We start from the raw sequence: 22,170 nt of genomic DNA on the forward strand, positions 1-22,170 counted from the left end.
GATACATCGAGATCATTAACATGCTACTAATTGATTTCTTGTATTCTTTCAGCACTTTCATTAAGAGTTCTCATGTCACTTTTGATTTGAAGCTGCTCATTTGATATCTGTAACAGATAACAAAACAGCATCACTGCCACAAAAGCTGAGATGAGGGGACTTTGGATTTTGGACCTGAGTCAAGAGAGAGAACAAAGGTTTCACTGGAAACTGCTATAATGGGCCGATCAAGATTAATTCTAAGAGAAACTCACTTATTTTTTATTAACTTATTCAAGATAAATTTATTATGTACCTAGTAGGTACCAAGCTCCACAGTAAGTACTGAATTGAAAAGAGAACTGTAAGCAGTCTTTAAGATAGGGCATGCTTGCTGCCTAGTGGTAGCATGAGAGACATGACCTAATGCTCTGTGAACATATGGGAATGAGTTTCTGGAAGAGGAGTCATTGAGTCCAATTTTCAATCAAGGCTAAAGTTCACCTGGGTGAAATGACTTTTCTGATAATCAAAACCCAATCTATAAACAGCAGGATATGAAATAGCACCATGTCTTAGAGAAGTAATATTGTACTGAGGCAACATGAAGTAGACAGAAAGAGTCACAAGAGATAAACCTGGAAATGTAGGTAGAGGCAAAGTCACAAAGGGCATTAGAGATGATGCTGAGGACAAAATAAAATTTTATTTTTCGAATATGGTTTTAAGTACACAGGGTGAATCATAGGTGGTTATAGCAGGTAACTGAATGATTGTTAAATATTATAAGGCCATAATCCAGGTAAGAAGCAGTGATTTCTTTTTAAATTTTATTTATTGTGGCTGGATTGGGTCTCCATTGCTATGTATGGGCTTTCTCTAATTGTGGCAAGCAGGGGCCAGTCTAGTTGGCCTTCTCATTACAGCGACTTATTTTCTTGTGGAGCCTGGACTCTAGGTGTGTGGGCTTCAGTAGTTATGGCACATGGGCTTAGTTGCCCCTTAGCATGTGGACTCCTGCTGGACCAGGGATTGAACCTATGTCTCCTGCACTGGCAGGGAGGTTCTTAACCATTGGACCACCAGGGAATCCAAAAAGCAATAACATTTTGAAGAAAATTAGTGGCAGAATGAAAAGGACAAACACATTTTAGCAAATTTTAGTCAAATAAAATATACTGGACTGGAAGTAAACAAAAAAAAAAAGATTTTTTAAAATGTTTAGACTGCAACTAAAAAATTCAGTGTATCTTGGCTAAGCCAACTGGAAATTTTGTAATTTAAGCAACTGGAGTATATAAATGATAGTCCAGTCACTAAAACCTAGGGGAAAATATGAGTAAGATTGTAGATTTAGGCATATAGGGAGAGAGAGAAGCCTGGGATACATGAATATTTTAAGGGCAGGGAAAGGCAAAGGATGTATAGAGAAAACTAAGAAAGTGTGATCAAGAAATAAAGGAGAGAGCCAAGAATAAACGACACTGAGGAAACCAACCGTAGTTGGAGGCAACCTGAAGAAAGAGATGTGCATGAATCAGGTAAATATCCCTAAAGAAGTCAGATAAACATGAGGAGCAAAAAAAAATAAAAAAATAAAAAAATAAAAAAAATTAAAAATAAAAAAAATAAAAAAAATTAAAAAAAAAAAAAACATGAGGAGCCCCTTTTACTGGTAGTAGAAAAGATTAATTACTCAGAAACAGTACTGGAAAGCTGGAGGAAGGCAGCTTCCTAAAATGTGGGCCTAAAATGTGCTAATAAGCAATACTAAGCTCAGAAGAAAGCAGGATTTCAACTAAAGGAAGGAAACAATGGAATCATCCTGTGCAAGTGTAACAATGAATGAGTTGGTCTGTATTACCCTCAGCAATGGGCAATAGTGGAAGAAACCAGAGGAGGTGATATCCATATATTGCTTAATGTATACTTTGCAAACTCTTTATGAAATTCAGATATCTATTTCCAATTATTGGATGAGAGGCTCAGAGTTGTTACCCAAAATCAAATTGGCAGAGCTTTCATTTTTGTTGAACAGTGGATAAAACATTTCCTGGAGGGAAGATTTGGAAAACTGAGGAGTTAAGGTTTAGAATGGTAAAAAAGAGATGAATATCAGACTGTGAATGGTCTTGAAAGTGTTCAGACTGTGTAGTAATGCATAACATAACAGCAAAGGATTTGGACAGAGTCAAGGTATGGTCAAAATCTTGGAACCAAAAGACCACTCTGTAGCAATGGAAAAGCTATTTTAAAAAGAGGTAAGTCTGCATTACGTTTCCATTTGTCAAACAAATTACTGAAATGGGAAGGAAACAAGGAAATCTTAGCCCATCATTATGAAGTTGAAAATTTGTAACAATCATTTTGATGTGGGCACCTTATGTGCCATTACGCAATGCAATTTACACGTGCTGATGCAGGGGTCCCAAACTCCTGGGCCTCAGACAGACTGGTGCCTGTCAGGAATGTGGGCTGCACAGCAGGAGATGATTGTCAGGTGAGTGAGCGAAGCTTCATGTGTATTTACAGCTGCTCTCCATCACTCATATTGCTGCCTGAGCTCCACCTCCTGTCAGATCACTGGAGGCAGGAGATTTTCATAGGAGCGTGAACCCGACTGGGAATCACTGGGAACCACATTCCAGGGAACTAGGTTGTGCTTTATGATGATCATCCCTACACCACTACCTTCCCACCCACCACTGTCCGTGTAAAAACTGTCTTCCACAGAAGTAGTTCCTGGTGCCCAAAAGGCTGGGAACCGCTGCATTAACGCATAAGTGAGTTACATGAGACCTCTACTATTTATATTCCCACTTGCTATTTGAAATAACAGAGGTATAGAGTGTTTAAGTGACTTGCCAAAATTTTGTTAATTTGAAAGTAATAGAAAACCCCCCATCTATCTTCAATTATAAAATCTCATACAAAAAGCGCTCTGTGGTCTCAAATCATCAAAATGCTTAGAGGTTGAGCTTCAGGCAGGGGGAATCAAGACCCCTCATTACCTTCCCTGGGATTCTCAAGTGTGTATGACCTCTTGTATGTGACTGTCTCAAGTTGTGTTTACCCCAAGATGTTGCACACCAGAGTCCAGGGAAAAAGAAAAAGAGAGCATTCCCTGGAAGGTCCCATCAAATATTTCCTCTGGTTTTATTGGCTTGAAATAAATTATATTTACATTCCTTAACCAATCATTATTAGCCAGAAAGTTTAGAATGGAATCAAATGACTGCATGGGAGTCAAGTTCCTTCTAACAAACATTGAAGAGTGGAGGAGATAGTGATACATGAGTATTATATGCACAGTTCCTACAGTTAGGGGGATTAAGTTTTTTGGAGAGGATAACTGCATTATCCACTAAAATTACACTATTATCCTTACAGAGTTGAAAAGATTTGCAAAAGATCATTTATCTATTTAATTACAGAACTAGTTCTAGGATACATTACTTTTGGCTTCTGGTGTATACACGCACACATACACACGTATATACACAAATAAACAGCTTGTATTTTTCTTTATTTCTAAAACTAGATAAAGTGATAAATGGATGGGAAGATAGATATAGATATTAGGTGGCTAGATACATAGGTCTCTCTTACACTTAACATGACATGCATGTGTGCATGTTAAGTCACTTCTGTCGTGTCTGACTCTGAGACGCTATGGACAGTAGCCCCCAGGCTATTCTGTCCATCGGATTCTCCAGGCAAGAATACTGGAGTGGGTTGCCCTTTTTTCCTCCAGTGGATCTCTTTGACCCAGGGACTAAACCCTTGTCTCTTACTTCTCCTTCGTTGGCAGGCAGGTTCTTTACCACTAGCTCCACCGGGAAGCTCTTACCATGGCAGAATCATCCAATCAAATAAAAACAAATAATTTCAGGTGTGTTGGATGTCTTTTAAATAAACTCTAATTAACTGGCCCTTAATACCTTGGCTAAGTACATTTGGATCAGAAGTGATTTCTTTATGTATTTGGCTATGCAGCCAAAATATAGATCTTACTAAATTATAGCCAGGAGCCACTGAGTGAATGAATTACAGACTCATATTTTTTCATTGTTGCTAGTTGCTGAGTCATGTCCGACTCTTTGCCATCCCATGGACTGTAGCCCACCAGGCTCCTTTGTCCGTGGGATTTTCCAGGCAAGGATACTGAAGTGGATTGCCATTTCCTCCTTGAGGGGATATTCCAGACCCAGGGATCAAACCCGAATCTCTTTTGTCTCCCGCAGGTAGATTCTTTGACCAGTGTGCTAATTTGGAAATATTTTTATCATTATTTCTAAGAAATTTCCTAACAACGACTTCTGTGAAAATAATTTCTAAATTACACTAAGTACAAAGGAGATAGCATTGGACATCACTAGAAGTCAGAGTTCATTCAGTATGTGTTCCTGGGAGAACACATTAGAATTTGTGTTAGTGTTCGTCATATAGAATTCTTGGCAAGCAACAGAGAGATAAAGTGCTCATAAAAATGGATTCACTTATCCATCAAAGAACATTTGGATCACAAGGTGTAAATATGTATAGTCTAAAATATTTAGGACATATCTGGAAGGAGAGTTTTATAACCTTAGAGTGCTTTTGGACCATGGGACTGAATAACAAATCACAAGCTGAAGTCACAGCATTACATGTGCCAGGGGATACTCTGAGGCCAGGCTGAGCAATGTTGGAATTGGAGGCAGGAAAAAACCAAATCACCTGCTCTGATCCTTGAAGTACAGTTCAAGGGAGCATAACTTCTACTCTGGAGGCTTTTTATGGCATATATCTTTTCTGATCCTTAAAAATTCTGATTACTTCAAGCAGGTTTAATAAGTATGCAAATTCTTCATTCATGTGTCTCTAATAAAGTGGCCCAATACTGTCATACTCTACTTTTTGCATTTTAATACATCTTAAACACACATCTCTAAGTCACATTTTTCTAATATATGGGACATAAAATCTAGATTAGTATTCAATATTCAAATAATATTCAAATATTAAAGTATGGATTTGGAGACAGGAATCATATCAGTTATACATCTGGGTGTTGTGACCCTCCATGTGATGCAGGAGAACAAAAAGTGTGTATTTATTTTATTTATGTATGTGTTTATTTTATTTTAAATTGCACATACTATATGAAAAACTCTTTTCCCTGCAAATATTAGCTCATTTAATACTTCTATATTAAAAATGAGTACTCTTTTTTCACTTTTTTGCATATGCAGAAACTAAAACAGAGGTTAAGTGATTTGCTTGAGGTCACACAGTTTGCTAGTGGTACATCTAGGATTCAAACTTAGGCATTAAGATTCCAGAGGCAAAAGTGCTAAGTTCAATGGCAAGCCGTGCCTTCTCTCCTAATTAAATAAATCTCCTCAGGAATATGTGTGTAATGGTACTTCTCAGTGATGGTTACTCATCAAACTCATCTACAGAGATTTTTAATCATGTCTGATACCTGGCCCACCCAGGAGCAATTAAATCAGACTTTCTGATGAGGGCCCAGGAAGTGGTGTTCTTAATAACCCTTGCAAATGTCTCATATGCAGCCCTGGTTGAAGATAAAAGGGGCAGAGGAGCCATATACAACTTTAAGGGGCAAATATAGGAAGAGAAGCTTATGGACAGAGGAGCCTGGTGGGCTGTAGTCCGTGGGGTCACAGAGTCAGACACGACTGAACAGAAGGTCAGTACAGCAGCATAGGAAGAGAATCCACCCAAGGAATCTAAGAGCCAAGTGTTCATAAGCAGCTCAGAGAAATATAATGTAAAATTGATAAAGACCCAGTTCCTTTAAAGACTAGGCTCAACTGCTATGCATTCATGTTTAATTTTACTGTATAATTAAAGTCTGCTTTAGCAGAACTCAAGTTTCAATGTCATAGCATCCTAGTTCCTTAAAAAAATGTCCCATGTGTGCACATGGCCTCATTTGCTCCCTCTATCTGACTCGGTTCTGAAATTCTCTCTGCTGTTTAATGTCTTATTTATATGATAAAATGTACATTTATTTTCCAGTCCTATTTAAAAAGAAAGTGTATTGTATTTATCATTCTGTACCTTTTAAACTCTAACTGTATTATTTCTTGATTATAATGTAGTGTATACAAAGGGCAAACACAAAGATAAAATGATACACTGCATTGCATGGTTATTTCCTTTCCCGTTTATGCATCGGTGAGAGGGTTAGTGTTATTCAGTGAATAAACGTATATTGACTTTCCTCAGGTCTGTGTACCAGCTTGTGGTTAAACCTTACTCATGTGATCTTTTTCAATGCAATGTCACTCATTTGGGGTTCTGCTTTCTTAAATGAGAACAGTGATGTGTGTTAGAAATTCAAGACAAGTTAAACTCCCAATTTAGCGTTAAAAGAGACTCTAAAGGTCGTAACTAGCTGCCAGGTTGGCCATTTAGAGTGTTATGTGTTGTATTTTTGTCTTTTTTGTGTACATGTGAATATGTTTATTCACCAATAGCATTTATTTAGGGTGTAATTAATGACTGACATTAAATGTACAAAAATGAATATGGAGGGGCTGCTGATGTAAAAGACTATGTGGTCCATGAAAAGAATACATTGTGTGTCGTTTTAAAAATCAAAATATACTAAGGCTACTGGGAGTACAGAGGTGTGGACAAATTATCTTTGCTTGGGAGCAGAAAAGCACAGACTCTCAGAAGTGAAGTAGAATTGGGACATCAGAAGTGTGTGGGATAGCTCCAGATGGTGGAAACCAATATCCTCCAGGCAGCAAGGTCACTTGAGCAAGAACACAGGGGAAAATGTCTCGAATAAATAGTAAATAAGTATGTATAATCACTGCAAGGGTCCCTAGTTGGAAGTTAATCTGGGAGGGAGATTGAAACCCATTCATGTCATGCTATTCATAGCGTGCCAATGAATTTAAATAATTGTCTTTCACTGGGAATAGAAATCCATTAAAAGTTTTTCTTTTTCTTTTTTTTCAATCACAACTTTTTCTTTTTAATGAATGAGAGTAACTTGATCAATCTTGTATTATGGGAAAATGATTCTCCTGTGTAATAGGAATTGGAAGGGGAAGCAATTAGAATGTTTTGGAGCCTTGTGACTTGAGAGTGAAGATTCAAACCAGTTGAGATAGTGGCAGGGTGATTAAAAGCAAAGAACTGATTCAATGTTTAGAATGACCTCATACATCTGGGAAATTAAACAAGAGGTCATAAATTCAATATAATCCACTTATATTTTCAATGTATTTCTAGAAAATTTGTTTATTTACTATCCAAAATGCAAAAAAAAAAAAAAGCAAACCACGTTGAGTATAAATCTGTCTTCCCAGGTGTCTCAGTTGGGTAAATGACCTGCCTGCAAAGCAAGAGACAGAGGAGATGAGGGTGTAATCCCTGGATGAGGAAGATCCCCTGGAGTAGGAATTGGCAACCCACTCCAGGATTCTTGCCTGTAAATTTCCCATGAACAGAGGAGCCTGGAGAGGTACAGTCCATAGGCTCGCAAAGAGTTAAAGAGGACTGAGGACTGAACACATAAGCATAGACCTGTCATGCTGGAAGTGGTGTTTGACAGAATAAATAATTATGCAACGTATTATTCTTCATGAGAGTAGTACCTGGTGCATGGTATGGATCACTGAGCATTTCTTGATTGAAAGAAGAAATGAATGAATCAACAGATCCATTCCTACTCAGGCTGAAACCATGAGATAGTAGGGTTCAGTTCTACTTCTACCTCTCTACCATTTTGTATGAAAATGACTTTTAGTATCAACAAGAATGGTTTGATATCACAGGGCTTCAATTAATTAATTGTGAAATGTAGACATTGTGTCAAATAATTTCTAAAATGTATCCCCCTTGATAATACTATCTTTAAGAAAATTAAATACAGTGTGACTATCACATTTTACATGAGCTAAGAGAAGTAAGCTTAAGAAGTATAGCTGTGTTATGAAAGAATGTTGATTTGCCTACATTAGGCTCCAGAACCCACAACATGATCACTGAATAGAACTTAGGGAAAAGAGATAACTCTCTGAGCTTCAACATTTAGGGTGGTTACATCTGAGTGATAGGAGAATAAACTCTAAGATGCTGGCTACACACAAGAAGATGACTCCAGTTTTTGTGGGTGCCATTGATTATATTGTTTCCTTGCTTCACACTAACAGGCCCCCAACCACCTCCCAGCTCTTGAGTATTTAGTATTTGTTAGTGTCAGAAAGAGATGCTATTCAAGCACTGCCCAAGGTAGTATTTGGAGATGTATGTACTCCAGACAATTAGTTGTGTCTCCTTAATGAAGGGAGTATCAAGTCTTCCTTTGCATTAGTTTGGTGAAAGTCATGGAGCAGTCAGCAAGAGAAGCTGATACAATGTTGCTTAATTGTCTTGTAAGGTCATATAGAGGTAGTTCTAAGAATTCTTGAATAACTTGCATCAGAAACTGCCTTTTCACTAAACCAGACTTAAGCTCTATTGAAATTGAGAGGATAATCATTTTTCCATACTCTGAATGAGAGTATCAATGAAACAAGTGTCATTATTATTGCTATTTACTGATCCTTTTGAGGTGGGCAAAATGGGATTGAATTTGGTGCTTCTATAATTTATGGGAATATTTCTTAACTCCTTTAATATTTGAGATTAAAATTGTTAGTGTGAAGAATTTAGCATGTATTTGGAATATACTTTTCTACATACATAGTGAAGGTTTATGTTAATATTAACAACAGAAATGTAAAAGGGAAGATATTATCTTTTTTGTTCTTGAATTCTGCATTGAGTATATGGTGACTGTTAGGTAAAAGTTTATTAAATTTGTTACTATATATTTTCTAGAAGATTTAATAATTTTTTTCTTCAAAGTAAAGCAATGCATGTATTTATACCTAGAATTGCAACATTTTTATCTAGAACTGGTCATTATTTAATATGTGTATACTTTACCTCTATAGCACATATGTCATTAAATGATAATGGAGATCTAGGTGACTGATTTTTCTGGGGAAAAGAATCACTATTCAGAAGAGGGAAGGGAATTTACTCTTGCAACTGTTCATTCCTATAGCATTATGAAGGACATAGCTTTGATAAGCCTTTAATATAAGACCCCACTGCCTACCTATCAATACTTAGTTGTCAAATAATTATTAATAATGAGGCAGATATTGTTGCTGGTGATAAAGATGATAGATGATGAAGAACAGTAGTTCTCATTCTTTAAAGCTTAGAAATATTTGCCTACTTTCCTTCTAGTAGTTTCCTTTCCTGAGAAAGGCTGTTGTAATAACACATATTCTTCATCTGTTGACATAACTAGAATTTACCAAAATATTTTAACATAAAACATTTGGCATTGCTACAGTCCACAAGGTTGCAAAGAGTCTGACAAGACTGAGTGACTAACTGCAAGCACACATGTCGACTGACTGTTATTTCTTACTTTTTTTTTTTAAGCATTCTAACACTTCATATCAGCAAAAAAAAGAGAGATGAAGAGATGGTTCATTATCTTAGCTTTTAGCTTTTAGAGCAAACACTTAAGACTGAGTTTGTTCCTGGTTTGCACTGTCTTAAAGAAAAAACCTGAATGTGTAAATGAAGCAATCTTGCATCTCCAAACAGACAGTTACACTGAGTGTCTCCAAGAGAGGAAAAGTGCTCTGTCCACTGTATCACTCTGGATGTATATATCACTCCCTTTATGCTCAATAGATATTTCCTTCCTCATCAGCAACATATTACTTTATTAACACAACATTTGATAACTTTGATTTTACTTTATTTTCAATTCTAAATAGTAACATGAACTGAATAGACATTAAGTAGAGATGCTCATTTAGTTCTCAGAGGATTTAATCGTGACTATGAATATGAGACAAAATGACTAAAACTCCCATAAACTTCTCTTCAATTCAGTTCCCTTCAGTTGTGTCTGACACTTTGTGATCCCATTGACTGCCACACATCAGGCTGCCCTGTACATCACCAACTCCCGGATTTGCTCAGACTCATGTCCATTGAATCGGTGATGCTATCCAACCATCTCATCCACTGTCGTCCCCTTCTCCCCGCTACCTTCAATCTTTCCCAGCATCAGGGTCTTTTCAAATGAGTCAATTTTACATCAGGTAACCAGAGTATTGGAGTTTCAGCTTCAGCATCAGTCTTTCCAATGAATATTCAGGAGTGATTCCCATTAGAATGTACTGGTTGGATCCCCTTGCAGTGCAAGGGACTCTCAAGAGTCTTCTCCAACACCACTGCTAAAAAGCATCAATTCTTTGGTGCTCAGCTTTCTTTATAGTCCAACTCTCACATTCATACATGACTACTGGAAAAATCCTAGCTTTGACTAGATGGACTTTTGTTGGCAAAGTAATGTTTCTGCTTTTTAATATGCAGTCTAGGTTGGTAATCATTTTTTAGGATTTGAAATAGCTCAACTGGAATTCCATCAGCTCCACTAGCTTTGTTCACAGTGATGCTTCCTAAGGCACACTTGGCTTCACATTCCAGGGTGTCTGGTTCTAGGTGAGTGATCACACCGTCGTGATTATCTGGGTCATGAATATCTTTCTGGTATAGTTCTTCTATGTATTCTTGCCACCTCTTCTTAATATCTCCTGCTTCTATTAGGTCCATACCATTTCTGGCGTGTATCGAGCCCATCTTTGCATGAAATGTTCCCTTGGTATCTCTAATTTTCTTGAAGTAATCTCTAGGCTTTCCCATTCTATTGTTTTCCTCTATTTCTTTGCATTGATTGCTGAGGAAGGCTTTCTTATTGCTCCTTGCTATTGTTTGGAACTCTGCATTCAAATGGGTATATCTTTCCTTTTTTCCTTTGCTTTTCACTTCTCTTCATTTCACAATTTGTAAGGCCTCCTTAGACAGCCATTTTACTTTTTTGCATTTCTTTTTCTTGAGGGTGGTCTTGATCCCTGTCTCCTGTACAATGTCATGAACCTCCATCCATAGTTCATCAGGCACTCTGTCTATCAGATCTAGTCCCTTAAATCTATTTCTCACTTCCACTGTATAATCATAAGGGATTTGATTTAGGTCATACCTGAATCATCTAGTGGTTTTCCCTACTTTCTTCAATTTAAGTCTGAATTTGGCAATAAGGAGCTCATGATCTGAGCCACAGTCAGCTCCCAGTCTTGTTTTTCTGACTGTATAGAACTTCTCCATCTTTGACTGCAAAGAATATAATCAATCTGATTTCGGTTTTGACCATCTGGTGATGTCCAAATGTAGAGTCTTCTCTTGTGTTGTTGGAAGAGAGTGTTTTCTGTGACCAGTGCATCCGCTTGGCAAAACTCTATTACCCTTTGACCTGCCTCATTCTGTACTCCAAGGCCAAATTTGCCTGTTACTCCAGGTGTTTCTTTACTTCCTACTTTTGCATTCCAGTCCCCTATAATGAAAAGGATGTCTTTTTTGGGTATTACTTCTAGAAGGTCTTGTATGTCTTCACAGAACTGTTCAGCTTCAGCTTCTTCAGCATTACTGGTCGGGGCATAGACTTGAGTTACTGTGGTATTGAATGATTTGCCTTGGAAATGAACAGAGATCTTTCTGTCATTTTTGAGATTGCATCCAAGTACTGCATTTTGGACTTTTTTGTTGACTATGATGGCTACTCCATTTCTTCTAAGTAGTAGGCACAGTAGTAGATATAATGGTCATCTGAGTTATCTTCACCCATTCCAGACCATTTTAGTTCGCTGATTCCTAAAACATCGACATTCATCTTGCCATCTCCTGTTTGACCATTTCCAAATTGCCTTGATTCATGGACCTAGCATTCCAGGTTCCTATGCGATATTGCTCTTTACAGCATCGGACCTTGCTTCTATTACCAGTCCCATCCACAACTGGGTGTTGTTTTTGCTTTAACTCCATACCTTCATTCTTTCAGAGTTATTTCTCCTCTGATCTCCAGTAGTATAAAGGGCACCCATTGACCTGGGGAACTCACCTTTCAGTGTCCTATCTTTTTGCCTATTCATACTCATGAGCTATTTCAAATCCTAAAAGATAATGCTGTGAAAGTGCTGCACACAATATGTCAGCAAATCTGGAAAACTCAGCAGTGACCACAGGACTGGAAAAGGTCAATTTTCATTCCAATTGCTAAGAAAGGCAATGCCAGAGACTGCTCAAACTACTGCACAATTGCGCTCATATCACACACTAGTAAAGTAATACTCAAAATTTTCCAAGGCTTCAATAATACATAACTGTGAAATTCCAGGTGTTCAAGCTGGTTTTAGAAAAGGCAGAAGAACCAGAGATCAAATTGCCTACATCCATGGGATCAACAAAAAAGCAAGAGAGTGCCAGAAAAACATCCATTTCTGCTTTATTGACTATGCCAAAGCCTTTGACTGTATGGATCACAATAAACTCTGGAAAATTCTGAAAGAGATGGGAATACCAGACCACCTGACCTGCTTCTTGAGAAATCTGTATGCAGTTCAGGAAGCAACAGTTAGAACTGGACATGAACAACAGACTGGTTCCATATAGGAAAAAGAGTATGTCAAGGCTGTATATTGTCACCCTGCTTATTTAACTTATATGCAGAGTACATTATGAGAAATGCTGGGCTGGAAGAAGCACAAGCTGGAATCAAGATTGCTGGGAGAAATATCAATAACCTCAGATTTGCAGATGAGACCACCCGTATGGCAGAAAGTGAAGAAGAACTAAAAAGCCTCTTGATGAAAGTCAAAGAGGAGAGTGAAAAGCTTGTCTTAAGGTTCAACATTCAGAAAACTAAGATCATGGCATCTGGTCCCATCACTTCATGGTAAAGAGATAGGGAAACAATGGAAACAGTGAGAGACTTTATTATATTTGGGGGGCTCCAAAATCACTGCAGATGGTGATTGCAGCCATAAAAGACACTTGCTCCTTGGAAGAAATGCTATGACCAACCTAGACAGCATATTCAAAGGCAGAGACATTACTTTGCCAACAAAGGTCTGTCTAGTCAAAGCTATGGTTTTTCCAGTAGTCATGTATGGATGTGAGAGTTGGACTACAAAGAAAGCTGAGAGCCAAAGAATTGATGCTTTTGAACTGTGGTGTCGGAGAAGACTGTTGAGAGTCCCTTGAACTGCAGGAAGATCCAACCAGTACTTCCTAAAGGAAATCAGTCCTGAATATCCACTGGAAGAAGTGATGCTGAAGCTGAAACTCTAATATCTTGGCCACCTAATGCGAAGAGCTGACTCATTCGAAAAGACCCTGATGCTGGGAAAGATTGAAGGCGGGAGGAGAAGGGGAGGACAGAAGATGAGACGGTTGGATGGCATCACCAACTCAATGGACATGAATTTGTATAAACCCCAGGAATTGGTGATGGATAGGGAGGCCTGGCCTACTGCAATCCATGGGATCGCAAAGAGTCAGACATGACCGGGCAGCTGAACTGAACTGAACTATGTTGGTCATAGTTTTTCTTCCAGGAGCAAGCGTTTTCTAATTTCATGGCTGCAGTCACCATCTGCAGTGATTTTGGAGCCTAAACGTTCTCTTAGTACATAAAAAGTATGGAAAGTATCACGAGATGAGGAAAGCTACAGACAATGTGGATTGTCTTTCAGTTCAGTTCAGTCACTCAGTCGTGTCCGACTCTTTGCAACCACATAGAATGCAACACCAGGCCTCCCTGTCCATCACCAACTCCCGGAGTTTACTCAAATTCATGTCCATTGAGTCAGTGATGCTATTCAACCATCTCATCCTCTGTCCTCCCCTTCTCCCACCTTCAATCTTTCCCAGCACCAGGGTCTTTTCAAATGAGTCAGTTCTTTGCATCAGGTGACCAGAGTATTGGAGCTTCAGCATCAGCATCAGTTCTTCCAATGAATATTCAGGACTGATTTCCTTTAGTAAGGATTATTTGGCTCTCCATGAAGTCCAAGGGACTCTCAAGAATCTTCTCCAACACCACAGCTCAAAAGCATCTATTCTCTGGCACTCAGCTTTCTTTATAGTGCTACTCTCACATCCATACATGACCACTGCAAAAACCACAGCCTTGACTAGTTGGACCTTTGTTGACAGAGTGATGTGTCTGCTTTTTAATTGATGCCTAGCTTGTTCATAACTTTTCTTCCAAGGAGCAAGCCTCTTTTAATTTCATGGTTGCAGTCACCATCTGCAGTGATTTTGGAGCCCAAGAAAATAAATCCTGTGACTGTTTCCCCTGTTTTCCCAGCTATTTGCCATGAAGTGATGGGACCAGGTTTCATGATCTTACTTTTCTGAATGTTGAGTTTTAAGCCAACTTTTTCACTCTCCTCTTTCACTTTTGTCAAGAGGATTTTTAGTTCCTCTTTGCTTTCTGCCAAAAGAGTCACATCATCTAGGTATCTGAGGTTGTAGATATTTCTCCTGGCAATCTTGATTCCAGCTTGTCCTTCATCCAGTCCAGTGTTTCTCATGATACATTCTGCATATAAGTTAAATAAGCAGGGTGAAAGTATCCAACCTTGAAGTACTCCTTTCCCTATTTGGAACCAGTGTGTTGTTCCATGTCCACTTCTAACTGTTGCTTCCTGACCTGCATATAGGTTTCTCAAGAGGCAGGTCAGGGGGTCTGGCATTCCCATATCTTTCAGAATTTTCCACAGTTTATTGTGATCCATACAGTCAAAGGCTTTGGCATAGTCAATAAAGCAGAAATGGATGTTTTTCTGGAACTCTTGCTTTTTCGATGATCCAGTGGATGTTGGCAATTTGATCTCTGGTTCCTCTGACTTCCCTAAATCCCACTTGAACATCTGGAAGTTCACAGTTCACATATTGTTGGAGCTTGGCTTGGAGATTTTTGAGCATTACTTAACTAGCGTGTGAGATGAGTGCAATTGTGCAGCAGTTTGAGCACTCTTTGGCGTTGTCTCTTTGGGCAACTGGATTGCAATCATTGTTTGGCATTGGATTGTCTTTAAAGTTTCCCAATATCAGCTATCACTTAGAATGATTAAACCTTGAGGCATAAAGTTGCTTCTCTAGATACTCTTGCAATTATTTTTGGTTCCTCGCTTTCTCAAATATTCTGTCCTAATTAAAGGCTTCCTAAATAAGTGTGTAAATGTTGATTTTTAAATTGCAATTGCAAATTACTTATACCCTCTAAAGCTCAGGAAGCCTTGAAACCTTTTATCTCTTCTTCTGATATCATAATCATGCAATTAAACATCTACAGTAAGCAGATGAGATAATGTAAGTGGAGTCATGTTTTCTTCAGTGTACAAATCAATAAAGCTACTGCAACGACTTTGAGGTCTATGATGGCGCTACTGGAAATGATACCTATTTAAAAGAGGTATCATGTGCCCTAACAGCTAATATTGTTGCTCAACATTTTGGCTATAATATTTGAGTTACTCTCAGTGTCTTCCTATACTCACAGATTAAAAGAATGCCAAAGTCCAAAGGAAAAAGGAGTCCAGAGGATAAAAGACATACTCTTGAGCTCTATACAACAAAGTTGCTAGAGTCATATTGTCTTATTTTCCAGGTGCCTATGTTCTCCAAGTCAAGGCCACGGATGCTGATGACCCAACCTATGGAAACAGTGCCAGAGTCGTTTACAGCATTCTTCAGGGACAACCTTATTTCTCTATTGATCCCAAGACAGGTAAATTTTTTATTAGAGACAACATTATCACCTCCCCTTCAAATATTTAAACTTTAATTAAATCTTGGCATGGGAACTTGCCTCTTCTAACACCTCAATAAAGATTCAGTGTGCTGACTATCAAGCCAAGAAGATCAGATCTTACCTTGCTGCTACAAAGCTAGTTCCTTCAGATTGAAACTGGTATAAAAATAAATTTTTTATGCATATATGTCAAGTCCAAATTTGTTAGGAATTCTCTGTATTATTTACTTTAAATTTTCAAACGGTTAGGAATATTTTTTTGTTTGTTTGCTTCTTCTAGCTAAAATAGCTTTTTATTTCTAAAAATAAAAAGAAATAAAAGAAAAAATAAGAAAGAAATAAAAGAAAAAGAAAAAAAAAGCTTTTTTATTTCTAAAAAAGCTAAAATAGTTTTTTTCTTGGTTGAGTTCAATTATATTCAATTTGGGGGCCAAATCAACTCAAGAATGGAATTTCTATTGTTCTGTTTATCAAGGGTTATGGATGGTGACTTTGGATAAACATAGATAGGGGAAAGGAGAGGGCTGACAAACTTGAAACCCCAAGATCACTATTTTTTCTGCTCTATGTTTTTGAATTCAGTCTCATTTTTAAGTCAAACTTTTGAAATTCCAGTTTTCAAAGCCCAATATATAAGAATCTATGGAAAATATAGGAAGGGCAGGAAAACATGCAGGAAGATTTTGCATTCTCTTTAAAACTAAACAAGGTAGCCCTGTTTCTAGAGAATTTGTTTTTGAATAACAATGATTTTCAGGAACTCCAGTCAAGCTGACCAGTGATCAAAGGAGATGCTCTGTGTCACAGTTAATGCAGAAACCCTGTAAAGACGGTTGTTTTATTAATTCATATATACCTCATAGCATATTGCATGGTGAATTCCATACTATTTAACACATTAGTTTAAAGTAATGGAATCAATTGTTAATATAATGGACTGATAAATTACTTTTAAAATCTGTAAATAGATCTTTAAAGAGCTACACTGATTTTAAGGTATTCGCTTCTGACACTATACATGCAAATGAGTTAAACTTCTCAAAACTTATACTTCCTCGACATGTTTAGAATCTGGAATACCAGTTAGACATAGGTTAATTAATAATTAACCATAGATGGATGCTGCCTGGAAACATAAGGTCAATTAAGTGAAAATAAAGAACCTACAAATTTTCTGTCAACTTAACCTGCCATCCTGTCCTCACTTCTCACCTTCTTCATCAAGCCAATAGGGAGACAGAAGCCATCTAAACATTATGATAATAAGCCTGGGAGTTGCTCCCTTTTGTACACCTGAAAAAGAAAAAAAAAGGTAAATAGTTGTAAAGACAGTATTAGCCCATGAAGAAGGGAACATCAGTGCTTAAGGAAATACAGAGAGGTTTGGTACAAAGAAACTCTTTTGGTTTGGAAGATCAGAAATCAAAAGCCAGAGGGCAACTGTTAAGAATGAGTGTGTAATGGGAAGATTATACCTAAAATTTAAGTTATTTATTTATTTATTTTTTTAAAGTTATTTTTAAGAAGGAGACAGACAAGATGAGAAGTAAATATTTTAAGTATAGGTACTGAGGAAACTTTGTGGTGGTTATTGTTGTTTACCTTTGGAAAGTTTTTATATTTGTAGGAAAAAAAGGGAAAATTGGTGATAAAAAGTTTGAGAAAGTTGTTTATGATGGTACAATGTTCCAGAGGAATTAAGAAGGTTTGTACAAAATGTCAGATGTATAGACAAATAATGAAATTATCAAAGATGTTATCCATCCTTTTTTGAGATCAAAGCATTATGGGTTATTTTTTCTGATACAATTATGTTTAGAGAATCTAACAGAAATAGAAGTAAGAACAGCATATGTCTCTTAGATCACTTCAACCTCTGAGAAGCACTTCTCACAGGCAGAGAGCATGCGAGAAAAGGAAAGGAAGGTGTATAGACATTGGTGAGGAGGAAAGTGTTTAGTATTAGGCTAAACTTCCTGAGTTGTATTGATTATAAAGAAGATGAGTTTATATACTCAGAATAAATGTGGCAGAAGAAAGAGTAAAGATTTAATATTGGCAAAATAACTATAGATGGAGATAATATCCAACTAAAAAAAACACAAAATATGAAGATGAATTGAAGCATAAGTCATGGGTGCAGAGTATAATTGCTCTGGTCAAATTAATAATGAACAGACAATTATATGAATCAAATACTTGCCTCCTCTTGATTGTTCAATATCAAATTTAGATAAATTCTAATGTCTTCTGAAAGCATCATTTTACAGAAGAGTGTATATATATTCATCATAAGGCTTTTCTAATTGTGTATTTATATTTCTATATGAGGCCTTTTATTTATAACTGAAGGTGAAACAATTCTGGTGTGAACTATGGAATAGATTTTTCGAAGCATTGATTTTCACTGGAGACAGAAGTCTTGGTACTAACAATGCCCCAGACCACTAGACAGGAAAAGAGTGGATGGTGAAGCACATCATTAATAGAATGATAACTAGTTCTTCATGCACAGAAACCATTAAGGAGACTTTTTGTCAAATTTATCACCTTGTGGTAGATCAGAATAAATCAAAAATCAAGGGTAATTGCAATTTCTCAGAAATAGCCTCCATTTGTTCCAGCCATATAGCTTCCTTTTATGATTCCTTTTGCTGTTGTGAAATAAAATGCATGAAAAACTGATACTAATAAAAAATTTCCACATTTGACTACAGAAAACAGTTTAAAATAATTTCTAAGTGAAGAGCCTCATCAAAACTTCTGGTACCTAAATATTTATGAAGAGATAAATATAACCATTTACTATTATTCACTTGGAATGATAAAAGTTTTACATTCTCATTGACATTGCTGTTTGACAAACATTCATTGCATCTCTATAATATAAAAATAAGGTCAGTTTATTTATAAATGATATAAAGTGATGCATTCTATGAAATACATCCCCAAATGATAGTTCTTTTCAAAATTGGCTAATTTGGTAATTCTATGACTTACCTAAGAGATTGTTCACTGTGATTAACATTTGCATGCCTTCATGTATATGCCTCAAATAATTATTAAACATTTTTAAAAAGCTAAAAGGTATATGGATTTATAAACACCAAATAATATTGATTCTTGTTATATTTAGCATATATTAAACACTAAAATATTTGTTCCATTGATATACTTTTATATTATATATACTATAGGCTTAATATTTATTATATATTAGAAAAATATTTATAATCTATAAAACATTAAATGAGAGGCATTGTAATATTTTATTTGATGCATGAAATTGAGAGGTTAAATGTTTCCATAGTATTGATAAATTATTTTATTTAGGAAAACAAATGTTATTATAAATAATTGATCTCATGACAATTTGCATTTAAAATTCTTCTGAGGTATTTGAATTTTTCTCTAAATGATTTCAAATTCTAGTCTGAGTTGGATAACTAGATATTGCTATTTTGTGTATCATGTGGTGATATGTTGATTTTTCTAAATAATCTCAGCTCTACCTGAGAAAGCCTTATAAGCCTATTTTAGCTCAACATATTCTAAAATTTATAAACTTTAAATTGTTTATCATGGTAAAATATACATAACAGAAAATTTACTATTTTAACCATTTTAAGTGTACTCTTCAGTGACATTATGAATGTTCACACTGTGTAAACATCACCACTAGTCATCTTTAGAAATTTGTCATCAATGTCTTTTTGTTTATGTGCACTGTCAAAAAGTGTATTTACAAGACTTTGCTATGTATTTAATGTGCATTTTGAGAAATCACATGAAAACAACTGAGTGAGAATGGGGTTGCAAGCCTGAGTTATTTTCTTTTTTCTTATATCCACTATCCTAAGATTTCGTGCTCTGTATTTCTGTCCTTGCTTCTGTTTGGGAAATTTGATAAAATGCTGAGAGAACTGACACTTTCTCAAGACTTTTCCTCTTTCAGTTCCATTAGCACATTTTGTTTAAAGATTATTCTCTTTAAGCCTACTTCCTAAATAAATCCTCCTCCACCCTGACTGATATGTATGTTTTTCAGTCTTAAAAAATGCATTAGTGTTTTAAAGCCCCATACTAAAATTAAAGCATGCGTCAGACTTTATTTTGGATTAATTCTTTATATAAACTACAATATACATATTTATACTATTTCATGACTTGAACATGCCTTTGATTTTAAGTCAGAGAAAAGTCTTACAGGATTCAGACATTTCAGTCAGTGCTTATGAAAAACAGATTTTTTTTTTACAGGAGTGAAATTGGAAATAGACAATTATTAAGATTCACCAGCATATGCTGTTACCTGTTTTATAATAATTTGCATATGTACAGTAAATTGCATGATTAAAAATATACCACAGACAATGGTTTCCTTGTATTCCGCCTTGTCACACTTTATGAAAACTCTGTGTGAACTCTACTTGCCTTATTTTAGAAACCATGGAATGCACAAATCAGCAGATAGATATAACAATATTTGGCCTTGAAAGGAAAATACTCCAGGGGTATGTCTTTAGGAAGTTGTAGAATTGTTGTATAAAAGAGGAATTAGCTGTTTTCTGTGTTGCACAAGAGTAAAAGGACTATCAGTGGCTCGTAGGCATTACAGGAGAAAGAATTTTGGTTTCATTAACAAAAAATAGATGTTAATGCTTGTCCGTAAATAAGAGGGGCAAACACCTCATGAGATGGTGAGCTTCACTTTACTGGAAGTGTTAAAGCAGGTATTGAGTGATAAGGTGCTGGATTCTAGTATTAATTCCTTGATACATATTTATCTATAACCAATTGCCTAGCAGGTTCTGTGTGCCAGGATTCTGAGATGAATCAAGACGATCCTCAAATAGAACCCATCTATCTGAAGGAGGTCATCGTGTCCTCAGAAAATTACATTTGGGTTTCCTAGGATACAATTCTATGATACATAGTGTGGCTCCTGGGCGCTAGATATAGGCTGATGAGAGTGGGGAAATTTCCTTGAGGGAAAAAAAAAAAAAAACCTTTTGGGGAAGTGACTTCTAAATCTTAAAGAATAGTTAAGGAATGTTGTAGGTGCAAAGTTGGGCCATGCAAACTTCACATTTTCTCCTCAACATAACCTGATAACTTTTCTTATCCTCAAAATACATTATTGGCAACATTTTTCTTTAAATTATATACCTTATCTGTGTGGTCATGGACACCACATTTTTAATAAAGTTTAAGAATGAACTAGCTTTAAAAAAAAATCACTGCAGAAGCAAAAAAAAAAAAAAAACTAATTCAGTGTAGAATTTTAGATAGAATGACCAATACAGTCCTATGAAGATGACTTTGATGACAGATATGAAAAAAGTAGAGCAGTTAATTCATGGTTTGTTCTTGTTGAGTTGCCAAGTTGAACCCAACTCTTTTGCACCCCCAAGGACTATAGCCTGCCAGGCTCCTCTGTCCAGGGGATTTCCCAGGCAAGAATACTGGAGTATGTTGCCATTTCCTTCTCCAGGGGAATCTCCCAAACCCAGGACTCAAACCTCTGTCTCCTGCCTTGACAGGCAGATTCTTTACCACTAAGTTCACTGGTCAATAAAGCAGAAATAGATGTTTTTGTGGAACTCTCTTGCTTTTTGATATTCCAGCAGATGTTCACAATTTGATCTCTGGTTCCTCTGCCTTTTCTAAAACCAGCTTGAACATCTGGAAGTTCACAATTCATGTATTGCTGAAGCCTGGCTTGGAGAATTCTGAGCATTATTTTACTAGTGTGTGAGATGAGTGCAATTGTGCAGTAGTTTGAGCATTCTTTGGCATTGCCTTTCTTTGGGATTGGAATGAAAACTGACCTTTTCCAGTCCTGTGGCCACTGCTGAGTTTTCCAAACTTAATGGCATATTGAGTGCACCACTTTTGCAGCATCATCTTTTAGGATTTGAAATAGCTCAACTGGAATTCCATCACGTCCACTAACTTTGTTCGTAGTGATGCTTCCTAAGGCCCACTTGACTTCACATTTTAGGATGTCTGGCTCTAGGTGAATGATCACACCATCATGAGTATATGGGTCATGAAAGTCTTTTTTGAACAGTTCTTCTGTGTATTCTTTCCACCTCTTCTTAATATCTTCTGCTTCTGTTAGGTCCATACCATTTCTGTCCTTTATTGAGCCCATCTTTGCATGAAATATTACCTTGGTATCTCTAATTTTCTTGACAAGATCTCTAGTCTTTCCCATCTTATTGTATGTTCAAGCTGGTTTTACAAAAGGCAGAGAAGCCAGAGATCAATTTGCCAACATCCGCGGGATCATCAAAAAAGCAAGAGAGTTCCAGAAAAACATCTATTTCTGCTTTATTGACTATGCCAAAACCTTTGACTGTGTGGATCACAGTAAACTGTGGAAAATTCTGAAAGAGATGGGAATAGCAGACCACCTGACCTGTTTCTTGAGAAACCTGTATGCAGGTCAGGAAGCAACAGTTAGAACTGGACATGGAACAACAGACTGG

General features: G+C 36.7%; 1 protein-coding gene across 1 annotated transcript in view; it reads left to right on the forward strand.

The window, feature by feature from the left end:
• Positions 1 to 22,170, forward strand: part of CDH12 (cadherin 12) — a 440,616-nt gene that overhangs the window by 326,656 nt on the left and 91,790 nt on the right. Inside the window, exon 4 of the mRNA XM_043489178.1 lies at positions 15,533 to 15,652. Coding sequence (XP_043345113.1) covers positions 15,533 to 15,652 — 120 coding nt within the window. The remainder of the gene's footprint in view (positions 1 to 15,532; positions 15,653 to 22,170) is intronic.

The sequence above is a fragment of the Cervus canadensis genome, chromosome 16 (genome assembly GCF_019320065.1).
Source record: "Cervus canadensis isolate Bull #8, Minnesota chromosome 16, ASM1932006v1, whole genome shotgun sequence".
NCBI lineage: Eukaryota > Metazoa > Chordata > Mammalia > Artiodactyla > Cervidae > Cervus > Cervus canadensis.